Genomic DNA, 15780 nt, shown 5'->3' with positions numbered 1-15780 from the left:
AATAAACACAATTCAGAATATATCTTTATTGGAATTAATAAATTTGTTTCATACATTAGTGACCCACCCTCCACCCCCTGGATAGTTTCAGTAGTATTGTGATTGAATTAAAATACTAATATACGTGATGTGGTAGGTATACTAAATAAACCAAGCCCATAAAATGTAGCTTTAAAATATCTAAAGGAAATATTTATTGGTGCATGTAATTTTAAAAAGGAAGTATTCAAAATACAAAGTGATGTTATGAAGTGCTTAATTATTTTTATTTCTTTACAATCTAACCTTTAAGTGAGATAATAAAGTTGGGCAGTGCTTCTCAACTTGCAGTGAGCAAAGAAGTCACTTGCAAACCCTGTTAAATGGAGATCTGTAGGTTTTGATTCAGTAGGTTGGGACAGGTGCGAAAGTTACACATATCTAATAAACTCTCAGGTGTTGAGGACACTATGTTGTACTTTGCAAACAATCAGATTTGTTTTTCTTTAAATTATGAATTGGTTGTACTTTATTTCCTGTTTTTTCTTTTATTTGCGAGAGCCAAAACTGTTATAACACTTGCTACCTACCATAACTATTAATATCCTACACAGAAATTACTATTCTTATTACTTATTTTTCAGATAAGGAAACTGAGGCACAGATTTGAGGAAATTGCCCAGAAAGAAACTAGCAGAGCCAGAATTTGAACCTAGGTCAGTTCATTCCCTTAACCACCACCTTCTCTCTAATAGATCTTCTACTACGAGGGTTCATTTAATGGTACGTGCAACAAGAATCCTAGCAAGTCAGATTATATAGAGATATAAAGTTTGCGAGGGAAACAACACTGATTATTAATGACAGTTTTCTGATATAAAGAGTTGACAGGAAAAGATTAGTTATGGAGCTACTTGAATGTATAGGGTGAATTCTATGTTGCTTAAAACATGATTTTCTGGGCTTCCCTGGTGGCGCAGTGGTTGAGAATCTGCCTGCCAATGCAGGGGACATGGGTTCGAGCCCTGGTCCGGGAACATCCCACATGCCGCGAAGCAACTAAGCCCGTGCACCACAACTACCGAGCCTGCGCGTCTGGAGCCTGTGCTCCGCAACAAGAGAGGCCGCGATAGTGAGAGGCCCGCGCACCGCGATGAAGAGTGGCCCCCGCTTGCCACAACTAGAGAAAGCCCTCGCACAGAAACGAAGACCCAACACAGCCGTAAATTAAAAAAAAAAAGATGATTTTCTGAACTATATGACTGTTTGAAAATTCCAAGACATGCAAAAATAGTGAAAGGATGAAACAAATTGTGTATGTGTCTGTGTGTATGTATATGAACTCACATACATATTTACTTTACCAAATGGATAATTTAGAATTAAGATGTAAAATATTAGCTTTTAGTAATAGTTGTGTGAAATACATGTGAATTTCAATCACATAGTTATTTCTGACTTTTGCCTTTGAAATTTGTTTTTCCATTTTCCACCTATAATCACACAGAAACAGTTTTTCTTTAGGCAGAATCATCTCATTATATATATCTGCTCTTTAACTTTTATTTATCGATTTTATTTATTTATTTATTTATTTATTTTGGATGCGTTGGGTCTTCATCGCTGCTCGCAGGCTTTCTCTAGTTTCGGCGAGCAGGGGTCACTGCTCTTTACCTTTTAACGTGGATTTTCTTCCTGCTTTATTTCTAGATTTCCACTATAATTGTGCAAGCTTTTTTGTTGTTTACATATTTTCACAGGACTTGCTGTATTAAAATAGGAAATCAGCAATTTTGTTTCTCCAAATTTATTTTCAGTTGGCAGGTCTTAAGCGATCCCACGAAAAGATAGGAAAAATGTGTTATGTACATAAGCTGCAGTATTTTTGAATGCTGAGTTTGTAAATCAACTTTGTAAGATAGGTGAATAATTAAAAGCTATGTATTCTTACACTGATGTTGTATGTACGTCCGCCTTTTAGTCCTTCTAACATTGCAATGACAGATGTGTCCGTTTTCTGGATAATACTGAGGTTGCGAATCTGGACAGCAGTGGGATCATCTTCTCGGTAAACCAAAGCTTGATACACTTGGATATTTCCATTAGGTTGAGAAGGGGGAAGAAATGTTAACTGAAATTTTGTAACTTCATCTGGTATCTTCTGAAATGTCATGTTGTTCGGTGGGTCCTTAGGGACTGAAATGAAATATTTAGCAATTACAATTTAAAAAATATTTGTGTTCATTTTGATGTCCATATAAAACTGATTTGCTTCAAGTTTCTGTTTATAAAGAGTATTACACAGATCATTTAAGCCATTTAATTTTGAAAACAAGCAAAATGGCTGATACATTATAGAATCATTGACATCTATAAATCACAGAAACCATAACAGTGATCCAATTTATTTGCTTATTTATTTAGCCTTTTATAATATATGTATTTTTATACAGAATGCATTTCTATGATGCTCTGAACTTAAAAATAATGTAGACTCACAGGAAGTTGCAAAAATCATGCATACTGTCCCCTGTAACCTTCCCCCAGCTTTCCCCAGTGGTGATATCTTATATAACTGTTGTTTAATATCAAACCTGGAAACAGACACTGGTACAATAATGTTGACTATAGACGTTATTCAGTTTTCACCATTTTTCATGCTTTCCTGTATCTGCATGTAGTTCTATGCAATTTAATGCCATGTGTAGATTCCTGTAACCATCACCAGAAACGAGATACAAAACTATTCCATCACCATAAAGAAACGTCCTCTTGCTCTCCCCTTAGACTTGCACTCCATGCCTCCTCACAACACTAATCAATCTCCATCTCCATAGTTTTGTCATTTGCAAAAGACAATAGCACAGTGACCTTGAGGTACATCAGGGTTGTTGTATATATCAGTAGTTCATTCTGTTTTTATTGCTGAGTAGTGTTCCATTTTATGGATGTACGAGTTTAATTTATAAAAACATTTGGGTATTTCCAGTTATTTTGTTGTTGTCATTACTAATAAGTCTTCTATTAACATTCATATACAGATATTTGCATGGACATTAAGTTTTCAATTCTCTATGATAATTGTCCAAGAGTGTAATTGGTGGATCATGTAGTAAGTGCATTTAAAAAAAAAAATTTTTTTTAACATCTTTATTGGAGTATAATTGCTTTACAATGATGTGTTAGTTTCTGCTTTATAACAAAGTGAATCAGCTATACATATACATATATCCCCATATATCCTCCCTCTTATGTCTCCCTCCCACCCTCCCTATCCCTCCCCTCTAGGTGGTCACAAAGCACTGAGCTGATCTTGATCTCCCTGTGCTATGTGGCTGCTTCCCACTAGCTATTTTACATTTGGTAGTACATAAAAGATCACCAAATTATTTTTCCATGGTAGCTATACCCTTTTACATTCCCACTAGCAATGTATGAGAGATCTAGTATTTCTGCATCTTTTCCAACATTTGGTATTATCACTATTTTATTAAAAATTATTATTTCATCTGTTCTAGTAGATGTATAGTGATATATCACTGTGGTTTCAATTTGCATTTCCCCAATAGCTAATGGTGTTGAAAACCTATGTTATCATGAGTTTATTTGCTAGTCATATTTCCTCTCTGGTAAAATGTCTGTTCACGTTGTCAATTTTCTAATTGGATTCTTTTTAAGTGTTGAATTTTAAGATTTCTTTATGTTCTAGATATTCCAGTTTATTTTTGATAAATAAAAGTTATCCTAACATATAACTAGCTAAATATCAATAAATTATTATTTTAAAATGATACACATGAGGATAAAATTATTTATGAATAATTTTATGAAGGACTAGTTTTTGTTGTACTACATAATCAGTGTTCTTTAAATAAATGACTCATTGAATGAACATATTTTGATCACATTGAAATGGATATTCCATTCTAAATTCTAAAATTCTAAGTAAAGAATTTCCATGAAAAGGCTGTTAATATTTGGCTGTCAATGATTCAGATATTCAGATATTGTTGCAAACATCCCTAGAGATAGTGCCGTATGGCAAGCAAAAAATAAGTAAATAAATAACAGTGAGAGAAAAAAAGAGAGAAAAGCAAATAAACATGTCATTGTGCCAAATATCACAGGATGAAAAAATGCATAGCTGAAATAAAGGTTAAATTGGTTCAACACACATTTTCACAACACTTGCTGTTATACATTTTTATGATACATAAGAAACATATATTTTTTCTTTTTATAAGAATTGTTTCTCTAAAATTAGGATCAGCTTTAAAGTTGAATACATGAAAGAATTATCTGAATGCTAGAAAGAATCTTCTATCCTCCAAATATCTTTCGTTTGACATCTAAAATTCTACTCTGAGAGGTTTAGTAGAAATTTATTAAACTATGATATCCTTGGAAGAGTTAGCACATTAGGATTTGCAATCAATGCTTTGTGGTGTGAATGTGAATAAGTTTAGCAGCAACTTTCCTCACAGATAGGTAGGATGGGGGAGAAGTGCAAAAAGTATAATAAGAAAATAAGTACCTGGAATATACATGGCCACAAAATGGAAACAAGCAGAATTTTAGGGTGCTGAGGATAGGATGTACTTTTCAATTTAGAACCGTAAGTTTATAGACAACAGAGTATGTAGCATAATGAAAAGACTAACTAAAAAATATTTTACCTCCTATACTTACCTTACAGATAGCAACAAATAAACTATAGCAACACATCCCTTCATGTGCTCTTTCCAAAGATATATCTGGTGGCAAAGAACATCAGGAGTCTGAAGGAGGATGGGGCAAGCGAATTCTGGGAAGTTGACTTTCCACATTAAATTCTTATTGGTTACAATCTTATTATTCATTCAGACCCTGTTCATAGGAACTGGAGGAAATCTGTATAGATTCTGACATTTATCAAATAGATTATGTAATAAAACATGTCACTTAACTAAGTGAAGAAAACAGATATGGTAAAACATAACCTGGGTTCTAATTTTGAATTCTAGATTATTTAATAATAGAGTATTATTACTTTAATGTGCATTTAAACCATGGGAGAGAAATAATTAAAATGGAATTTAAGGTGAAGCTTTATTGGCTATAGACAGCTGGACAAAATCATCTCTTAGGCAAGGTAACTCAACTTCTGAAATAGTGTTTAAATAAATGCAAAAAAGTACAATTGGTTACCTTATTATGAACTAATTTATTTTTGTATTTACAAGTATTGACTATTCTACATAATTCCACTTTGCCTCAAAAATGTAAATACAAAGCTTTACTTTTGTCAGTCACAGTGAGTCACTGAATTTTAAACTTATATGCTTAAAAAATTTCTTTTAACACATATGCTTTGTAGGGTAAGGTGTGAGAAACTGTAAGAAAGACACCTAACTCAGTCAATTTTTAGCATGAAAAATAAACCTTACCTGATTCTAAAGTAGTGACAATCACTTCAGCACTTGACTTTCCTTCCACATGTGCAGCACTAATATTGCCAGTGAATGCAGTGATCACCACGGAATACCTTGTGAATATTTTCAAATCTTTAATTTCTATGGTTTTATTTTCTCCATTTGACTTGATTAAGGAAATATTAAATTCATCACTATCTACCTACAGGAAAAAACAGCTAACAATTAAAGGAAGCAGCACTTGAGATACAAATCACTAAAACATAATAATAGAAAGCTATGAGTGGTATATTTTTCTAGCCAAGCTTCAAAAATTCTTTTATTTACAGTCAGACGGACCTGGGAAATCCAAAGTGCTACTTTAACAGTTTACTAATTACAATTATTTCAACAATTGAAAGTAAAAGAAAAAAATCAATCACAATTAATCAGAACAAGCAGAAATCATCTCCACAGTCAATGAAATTTATACTCCAATTTTTTTTTTAACACCTTTATTGGAGTATAATTGCTTTACAATGGGGTGTTAGTTTCTGCTTTATAAGAAAGTGAATCAGCTATACATATACATATATCCCCGTATCTCCTCCCTCTTGCGTCTCCCTCCCACCCTCCCTATCCCACCCCTCTAGGTGGTCACAAAGCACCGAGCTGATCTCCCTGTGCTATGCGGCTGCTTCCGACTAGCTAGCTGTTTTACATTTGGTAGTGTATATATGTCCATGCCACTCTCTCACTTTGTCCCAGCTTACCCTTTCCCCTCCCCGTGTCCTCAAGTCCATTCTCTACTTCTGCGTCTTTATTCCTGTCCTGCCCCTAGGTTCTTCAGAACCTTTTTTTTTTTTAGATTCCATATATATGTGTTCGCATACGGTATTTGTTTTTCTCTTTTTGACTTCACTCTGTATGACAGACTCTAGGTCCATCCACCTCACTGCAAATAACTCAATTTTGTTTCCTTTTATGGTTGAGTAATATTCCATTGTATATATGTGTCACATCTTCTTTATGCATTCATCTGTCGACGGACACTTAGGTTGCTTCCATGTCCTGGCTATTGTAAATAGAGCTGCAGTGAACATTGTGGTACACAACTCTTTTTGAATTATGGTTTTCTCAGGGTATATGCCCAGTAGTGGGATTGCTGGGTCATACGGTAGTTCTATTTTTAGTCTTTTAAGGAACCTCCATACTGTTCTCCATAGTGGCTGTATCAATTTACATTCCCACCAACGGTGCAAGAGGGTTCCCTTTTCTCCACACCCTCTCCAGCATTTATTGTACGTAGATTTTTTGATGATGGCCATTCTGACTGGTGTGAGGTGATACCTCATGGTAGTTTTGATTTGCATTTCTCTAATGATTAGTGATGTTGAGCATTCTTTCATGTATTTGTTGGCAATCTGTATATCTTCTTTGGAGAAATGTCTATTTAGGTCTTCTGCCCATTTTTGGATTGGGTTGTTTGTTTTTTTGATATTGAGCTGCATGAGCTACTTGTAAATTTTGGAAATTAATCCTTTGTCAGTTGCTTCATTTGCAAATATTTTCTCCCATTCTGAGGGTTGTCTTTTGGTCTTGTTTATGGTTTCCTTTGCTGTGCAAAAGCCTTTAAGTTTCATTAGGTCCCATTTGTTTATTTTTATACTCCAATGTTTTATAGAAGAAAGAATATAGGTTGGTACCCAGACATCAAGGGTTCAAATCCCAACCTGGTCACTTAATAACTCCTGTAGCATTTGATAAGTCATTTATGCTCTCTGTCTTACTTTCTGTATATGTAAGATTGGGGTGATAATATCTGCTTAAAGTATTTTGATGATTTAGAAAAAACAGATCTGAAGTAGCCGGCACAGAAATTTGCAATTTTTTTTTTTTTTACCATGACCAACAAAAATGAAACACATTTTGCAACATAATTCAGGATGTGTGTGTGTGTATTCTTTATAACTGAAAATTGCTTTTCAGAAATACAACTTCTGAAATGCACTTTGACATTTTCTGCTCCTTTTAATTTTATTCCAATTCATTTTAAAAATGCTGGTCCTAATTGAAGTTTGAAAAACTGATCTAGCACCATGCAAGGCACTAAGTAAGGAATCAATTAACATAGATGTCATAATTATTAAATGTGTACAAATGAGTATGCTTAGGTATATTAAATATAGTTGTATAATTTATTAAAACATAGTCTGTCTTTGATGGAGAGTCTGCCCTATTCACTGTGGGGATTAAGCATAGCTAAAGTTTCTAGCGCTAAACAGAAGGGCTTTTCCTGAGATGAACAACAGCAAGTTTGAAATCCTATTATGCCTGCTTCTCTCAAGTACTTGAAAGACTTAAAAACAAGTTGGATACAGTGTCCTCACTATCAAGTTCATTTTCAACTTGACCCTCTCTCATAACTTTGAAAGATGTTCTTTTGTTTAATATGTTCTTCAAATGCTCTTTTCTAAGAGCCTTTTTAACTAAAAACGATGTTGCTATGAGAAACACAGCAAAAGGCTGAAAAATATCGGATCTGCAAAAAGTCAAACAGATCGAACCAGAGCAGTGGAGGGAGGTGTTCCACTTCTAAAGTGGCAGAAAAACAAATCAATCAGTGTAGGAATCCCATTGATCGGGTGCATGCACCCACTGGTAGAAAGTGTGTATGTATTTAATTAGTTGTCAACATCTAAATATCACTTACAAATCGGGCTTTTAAAATTTCCCCTATGACTAGGCTTATATTCATGCTGGGTAACAATTATCTAGAGATGAGTGACAGGTGACTCCTCTAATGGGGCAGGGGTCTCCAATTCCTCACTGAAGCTTCATTGTGACTGTTCCTTGATGTTCCTTGCCTGACTACTATAGCTATTTCAACTCTGATTTTGTAGAGTTGAGCTGAATTCCTCAGGATTCCATAGCAACTTGGTAGCTGAGACAGGATTTACTCCCAGGTCTTTGAAGAGTCCAGACCTCTCTACACAAAGTCATGGGGCATGGTCTTATAAAGTAAAACTAAATTATTCCAATGCCTTCCATTAAAAAATGGATAACAAATAGCAAGTAGTAAAACATGAAATAACATGCATGTGATCTACTATATCTTAAAAAATATACAGTAAAATTCAAAAAGAATGCTGGGCCCTCAAATACAGCATGTGGAAAAATTCATTTTCTTTCTTCACTAAACCTACTATCATTAACTAATATTCGTCCACTTACCCAGGACTGAAACCTCAGACCTTTTTGACCCATCATTTCCCTTCAATCAGCTCCAAATTTGTTTGCTCATATTTGATCATCGATTATTATGATGAAATGTCTGCCATTTTTTTTGAAGTATGGTTGTTTTATATACATTGTCAGTAATTAGATTCTGGTTCTATTTTCCTCTCCTTTGCCTGCCCCACCTGCACTCTTCCCCACCTGGTACACCCCCATTTAATTCTTACATCCCAGAACAAATTTAACCTTCTCTGTGCAGTCTCCTCTATATATTATGTCCCCCATAACAGAAACTTTAATTATTTTGTTAGTTTATATTCCAAAAAAGACTGCATACCTCATACTCTACAATTAGCTCTTTATATTCTGGTGTCATTCTCTAGAGTGTGAGCTACTTGGAAGCAGAACTTTGTTTTCCATCTCTGTCTTGGTGAAAGAAGCTACTAAGTATTTGCTAAAAAATAAAGGGACTGACAAACAAAGGGCCACAAAATGCATTAATTTCCAGTAGAATCATCCAGGATGATATCTGAGCCCATATATCTTTATTCAAGATTGTCAATTTTTGCTTAATTTGAGTCTTTTAAGGGAAGAGTTTTATGCCCTTGTGGTTAGTATTTGGCAGAGGCCAGGCTGCAGCATAAGTCCTAAATTCAGTGACATACGTTCTTCTTTGGCCTGCGAGCCAATGACTTTTGAAGGTAGATAGTTATATATTCATGAAATGAGCTGCAGATAAACTCTATAAGGATAATGACCACATCAGACTTGTTCGCTTCTACATACCCAGCACGTACCACGATGCTGGCATTTGAATGTATTTAAAAGTGTGTTGGGAGTTTGGGATTGACATGTACACACTGCTATATTTAAAATAGATAACCAACAAGGACCTACTGCATAGCACAGGGAACTCTGCTCAATATTCTGTAATAACCTAAATGGGATAAGAATTTGAAAAAGAATAGATGCATGTATATATGTATAACTGAATCACTTTGCTGTACACCTGAAACTAACACAACATTGTTAATCAACTATGCTCCAATATAAAAATTAAAAAAATAAAGTGTGTTGAAAGAATGAAGGGAAGAAGGAACAAATGACAACTTAGTTCCAAGAATCCTAGGAAAACTGTGAAGTGTTAGAATCTGTTTGAATTTTTGCTATCTTTGATCCAAAGGTGTTTTGGTGAGCATATATTTCAGTTTGGCAATTTTTATTTGCTTTTTGATGGTTTTTCCTATTTTCCATCACACCACTGTCTACTGGTTTTAGCCACGTCTTAATATTTGAGAAGTTATTTATCATCTCTGTGCCTCAGTTCCCCTTTATGCAAAATGCAGATGATAATATTTACATCAAAATGTTATTAGATAAGATATGATAATACAATGCATATGAAGAGCTAATATGTAACTGAAATAAGCAATTACAATATTAGTTATCTTTCCTTCCTTCTCTCTTGCCCTTGCTCATTTTTAATCTCAGTAAGAATGCTAAGAGAATGAGGTTATAAATCACTTTTTTTTAATGTTTTATTTTTCCTTCCTTTAAACACAACCAAATTCCAAGAGAGAGCTATTTTCCTTAATAAAGTGTCTTTTACTTGATACAGCACAGCATTAACATTTTATAATTTGCTTTTAATGCTATTCCCAGAGAATTTGTCATTCGTGTTGATTATTTTTGGCTAATTATTAACTAAAAATCTTCACAGATATGCTCTAAAAAAGGAACATAAACTGAAGACTGAATGGGAGAACAAATGTACCAATAAACCCTGAAATTTTCTTTTAATCATGACACATCTTTTGAGAAAGAAGTATTTCCTTTAAGAAATAATATAAAGACATAAAAAAATCATAGAAGTTAAACAAGAGATGGATAGAAACAGCAAGAAGGAGAGGAGAATTCACCATGAATTACCTAATTTAATGTGTTAGATGCAACCGTAAGAGACTGCTCATCAGGTCCAGTAAAGCTCAAGCAGGCTGGCAAGGAGATGTTTCCAATTCTAATCCTAGATAACAACTCTGCATTATTCACATTGTGCAGCACCCTGTCTTAGGTGAAAGGCTTGACTCTCATGCTTGGGTCTCCTTCTGTCTGGAAGGCTACTCCAATTTGGTGTCTTCAGGGACATCTTATTTAAATGTTTGTATTCCCCAGGATACTATCCTCAGGTTAGTTCTTACAGAAGAGTCTTTACATGTTGTGTAGTTAATCTCATCTACTCATATTATTTCATCTATCATCTAAACACCAACAGTTCCCAAATCTGGAAATACAAACTTCCTCTCCTGCGCTACAGATCCACAAATAATACCGCTAATGGGCTATCTTCATCTGGAGGATTCCCAGGCATCTTAAAGTCGGTGCATCTAGTACTGAATTCATGCCTTTCCTCTACAAATCTGCTCCTCCTCACAATTTTCCAAATCATATATCTTAAAGTCATCCTTGATTATTCTTTTCACTCACCATCCACAGATTTTTTTCACCAAATCCTGTAGTTTTAAATTACTTTTCATTCTGTTTTCCTCACTCCATTTCCTCTGTCCTTCTTTTCTTGTCCAGTTTTACTCTTATAGTTTCCTGTCTCCTTAATTTTGCACCCCCAGGACTTCTCTAAAACTATTCTCTACAATGCACCCATACTGATCTTGTAAAACAGAAATCTGTATCCCGACACTGCTTTAATTCCACAATTGGCACCCCACTGCCCTTACCATGAAACCCACACTCCATAACATGTTATAAGTCTGCCTGCTGATCTGGCCTCATCTCTCAGCCTTTTCTTCTTGAAAGTTTTGACCGAGGATTCCAGAACTACTTGCTTTTTCCTGAAGGAAGCTAACTTTTCTATTATTCTAACTTCCATTACCATTTCCTTTTCATGGTCTGCTTCAATTATTTTCAAAATTAAGCTCTGATGCTATATTATTTGGGAGATATTTCTCCTAATGCCTTGTCCGTTCTCCTTTTATGTTTTGAGTTCGTTTTCACTGTATTTTAAACCAATATATTATTATCAACTTAACCTCGTTTATATACATCATCTATACCCTGACGATAAATACAATAATAACCATGGTGACAATACTTTATTTACATGTATTGAACACTTACTATGCGGCAGGCAATGTTTTAAGTTCTTTAGGCGTATTTTCTAATTTAGTCCTCACAAAATCTCTGTACACTGGGTAGTATTACCAATCTTTATTTTACAGATGTGGACACTGAAACGCAAACAAGTTAAGTAAGCTGCCTAACAGAGCTGAGATTAAAATTCAAAGTCTGGTTCCAAAACCTATATTCTTAACCATGCTCTATACTGTCTTTTGTAGAAGGTAAGACATGCCTTACCGATTTGACATCTATCAAATAGAATGTTGGTCCAGTAATGACAGCAGGTTCACTCCAGCTGATGTTGATGCTAAAAGGTGATGTTGCTACTACATACACATTTTCAGGAGGACCATCTGGAGCTATGAAAATAGAAAAAAATCAATTACCTTGCTACATTTAAGCTAGTATTTGCCACAATACGATAATAGAAAAGACTGTAAAAAAGGATAATCATGATGAATTAATTATACATAAATTTATAGTTCACAGCGTGCTAAAAGGCATTGGCAAATCAAACGATGTAATTACTTTCAAAATAATTACTATGCATAAAGAACTTCCATATGAGAAATTAATGGTCATAAATACATGATTTTTAAACTTGAAATAACAGTTTGAAAAGAAAGCATTACTATTGCTAAAATAAATCTTTTTGAACAAATCAATATTTTATTTTAAAATAGGTTAACAATGTTGTTTTAGGAAAACTTGCAGAAACTAAACATATTTGACTACAGAAAAGTGGAACTGGTTCAAGTGAATTATATTTAAAATGTATTGTCTCACAAATGTATCAATAAATTGGGTTGCTTTATTGTTTTCACTGAGGGGGTAGCATAGGAAATAGGTTATACAACTGATCTTATTATTACAAATGTAAACATTTCCTGAGTTCATTATGATTCCAAACAAATTCTTTAATTTGTCTTACTTTTATTATTGTTGTCTTTCCTCAAGAGTGCAAAACAAGAAATAATATTTTAAGGAACTGACTGATGAAAACCTGTGTTGAAATTTCAATTTGTGAAACTACTAGGAATTAGAAGAGTTTTCAGTATGTTAAGAAGGATTTAGTCACAGTTACTTTGACACAGACATTGACCTAGAAACACTGTTTACACATCCCTGTCCTAGCACGGCCCCTCATCATTTCCAGGGATATTAAATATTGGGAGTTGAATATTTCCCAGCATTTCTGATTTTTAAATCCACATGAACAAACATTACTTAACAATATCATTCCTTAGATCCTGAGAAGGGGTAAACAAGAAGAGAAAATATTCATTTCCTCAAATTTATAACAGCAACAAGTTGTATGATCTTGGTCGGACAATAAAATTTCTGGACCTCAGTTTCCTCTTCATATACATATTTCACAGTGTTTTAGAAAGAACTGCGAACACAAAATGTGTGAAAGTAGCCCATTAGTTTAGAGTTTGGCCCTTTTTGTAAATTAATACAAAATATTATAACAAAGGGCAAAGTAAAGATAAGAACTAATTAGAAATACAAATAATCTACTATGAGAGGGCAAAGACAAAGTGGTGAGTACAGTTGGGCGGGGAGTCAAGGTAAAGTTGCAGAGAGGAGCTGGGGATTGAATAGACTTTGAAACATGAGAAGGATTTCAATAATCAAAAGGGCAAGTTTGGGGGCACTTCTTTGCTAAGAAGGTCATAAGCAAAGCCACAAAGATATAAACAATGGGATCCACAGGCAGAATATTATTTCTGCAGAATGGCTTTCTTATGCTTGTTAATCTTATGCTTATGCTTATTATCTTATAATTGAAAAATATAACTCTAGGAAGGGGTCCACACACTTCACCAGACTGTCCAAGGAATGCATGGTACAAAAAAAAAATCAGAATCCCTAAATTTAAGGAATAGAGATATCACAGAAAGACCAGCATTAATGGAGGGATAGGGTAGGGAACAAGCCTCAAGCAGTCATTTGGGAACTAAGTTAGGGAGCACTCGATTATCTTTAAACAATGGGATGCCACTGAAAGTTCTGAAAAGGGAAGTATTTTTCTAATGATTTAGGAAGAAATCTGATGCAGCTATGAAAAAGATATGTGCTCTGAAGCAATGAGTCCAGATAGGCTATTTCCAAAAAGCCAGGTGAGATCTGATGAGACCCAAAAGTAGAAGAGTGACAGTAGGTAGAGATAGGAGGAGATGAATCCCAGAGCCCTTAGAAAATCTAATAAAAAGTACTTAAGGGCAGATGAGATGTGAAATAGAGGATGTAGTAAAAGCTAACTCATGTATTAATACTGGGAGAATATTGCTAGAATTCACAACAACAGCACGTTCAGGAACAGACACTAGTTTTGGTAGGGATAAGACTATGGCAGGAGATGATAAATTTGGTCTGTACTCATTAAGTCTGAGATACTCACAAGGATTCAGATGCCTGCCTGGCAATTGGAAAGATGAGCCTAGAACCAGGGAGACAGGACCAAGATGGAGAAGGGTTTTTAAAAATTTTCAGATAATTCCTTACAAATTGGGATAGTATAAATATGGCAAGTATATCTGGTTCAAGTGAGTCACAGGCTCTGAAGAAAGACAAAAGTTTTATTTCAACACCAGGTAGCTGTTTAAGATGCTAATAGTAGTGACAATCCTTGAACTATGAATGAGTTATTGGTACTTAGAACATTTCCAAGAGAGATGATATTATATGTTTTGGAATTTGGGAGCCCAGCTCAGCCCATAAAAGTATTTTTTAATAGCAGCATTGAAATAATTTAAAGAAGTACTCAAATGTTACTATAGAGGACTCTAGGAAATATGTATAAGAAAGTTTCTGTGGGAAAATGCTTTTGGGGTGACAAACATATCCTTCCTACTTGTACCTTTTCTGAACTTTGTGCAATACTCTGAACATTGACTCGGAGATCCAGTCTATATGGCATCCAGGGGAGAGAGTGAGGGGGGCGATGCTCCTGGATTCAGAGGTGTGATAAGCTGAGAGGTGTTAATAATAATGACAGAATTAGGCACATGATTTCTCTGGTGACTAATGTAGAGAGATCATGGTATCTCAGCACTTAAACACACCCTGCATGTCCTGAGATCTTCAGTCTTATTCTAACTTTAGGATCCTAGATTTAGGAAAACTGCCTCAAATTGTAGCATAATTCATTTAGATAACTGTACACATAACAAATGAGAGCTATAGGAGGTCTCCTGCCACCAGCATAATTGTTTTTGGATGCCCTCACAGAATAATGCACTCCATATTCAAAAGTGGCAACTCTCTTTCCTTCCCAAGCTGGATATTCCTTAGAAATGAGGAGTGCATAGGCTTCAGGATTAGGTACACCATTACTGATCATCATTATATACTTCCCTCATGGAGAAATCGCTCTGAAAAATGTAAGATGTTTTGTGGGTTTCAATGGCCTGTCTCCTGCCTTTGACTCTGTAAAAGGGGATGGGCTAGAAGCTAAGTAAAGCTTTATTAAGGTGGCTATTGATTAATATTTTAATTATTTATCCTTTATTAATGTTTTTGCAAAACCTGCCTTCTAGCTCTGTATGGACCATTGTGGAGAGGAAGAATTTTCTGACAGGCTGCACGTTTCAAGTGGTATGAGACAGGAAAATATTTTAGCCTACTTTTTCCTTTATTTCTACCAAAATGTTCTGTTGGCTTTTAGGTGAAATTTATGCATTTATCCAACCAATATTTATTGAGCATCGTCTATGTGCCAGGGACTGGGAAGACACCAAGCTTATAGAAGTGATCAAGGTAGCTGTGGACCTATCCATATAGAGCTTCTAGTATGTACCCACTCTTCTTCACTCAGCAACTGTTTATTGAACACCTACTCAAGGCAGGCATTTTTGAGGTGCTGGGAATAGAGAAGAAAACCAAAGATACAAAGATCATGGAACCACTATTTCAGTGGAGGGAGACAAATAATATATAAGTATATTATAAAAATTTATATAAATTAATATATAACATACAAATAAATGATATACTATGTTAGGAAGTGATATGTACCATGACAAAAAAATGAAGCAGG

General features: G+C 34.8%; 1 protein-coding gene across 10 annotated transcripts in view; it reads right to left on the bottom strand.

Moving 5' to 3' along the window:
• Nucleotides 1-15780, bottom strand: part of PTPRQ (protein tyrosine phosphatase receptor type Q) — a 260044-nt gene that overhangs the window by 62926 nt on the left and 181338 nt on the right. For all 10 annotated transcript variants that reach the window (XR_011076020.1, XM_068561270.1, XM_068561274.1 and 7 more), the window contains 3 exons: nt 11976-12097; nt 5406-5592; nt 1931-2175 (listed from right to left, as the gene is read on the bottom strand). Coding sequence is in view for 9 of the 10 variants with exons in the window: in XM_068561270.1 (XP_068417371.1) it covers nt 1931-2175; nt 5406-5592; nt 11976-12097 (554 nt within the window). In the remaining variant the exon portion in view is untranslated. The remainder of the gene's footprint in view (nt 1-1930; nt 2176-5405; nt 5593-11975; nt 12098-15780) is intronic.

This window comes from Eschrichtius robustus, chromosome 13, assembly GCF_028021215.1.
Source record: "Eschrichtius robustus isolate mEscRob2 chromosome 13, mEscRob2.pri, whole genome shotgun sequence".
Taxonomy (NCBI): Eukaryota; Metazoa; Chordata; class Mammalia; order Artiodactyla; family Eschrichtiidae; genus Eschrichtius; species Eschrichtius robustus.
This window is presented reverse-complemented; position numbering and strand designations above follow the sequence as displayed.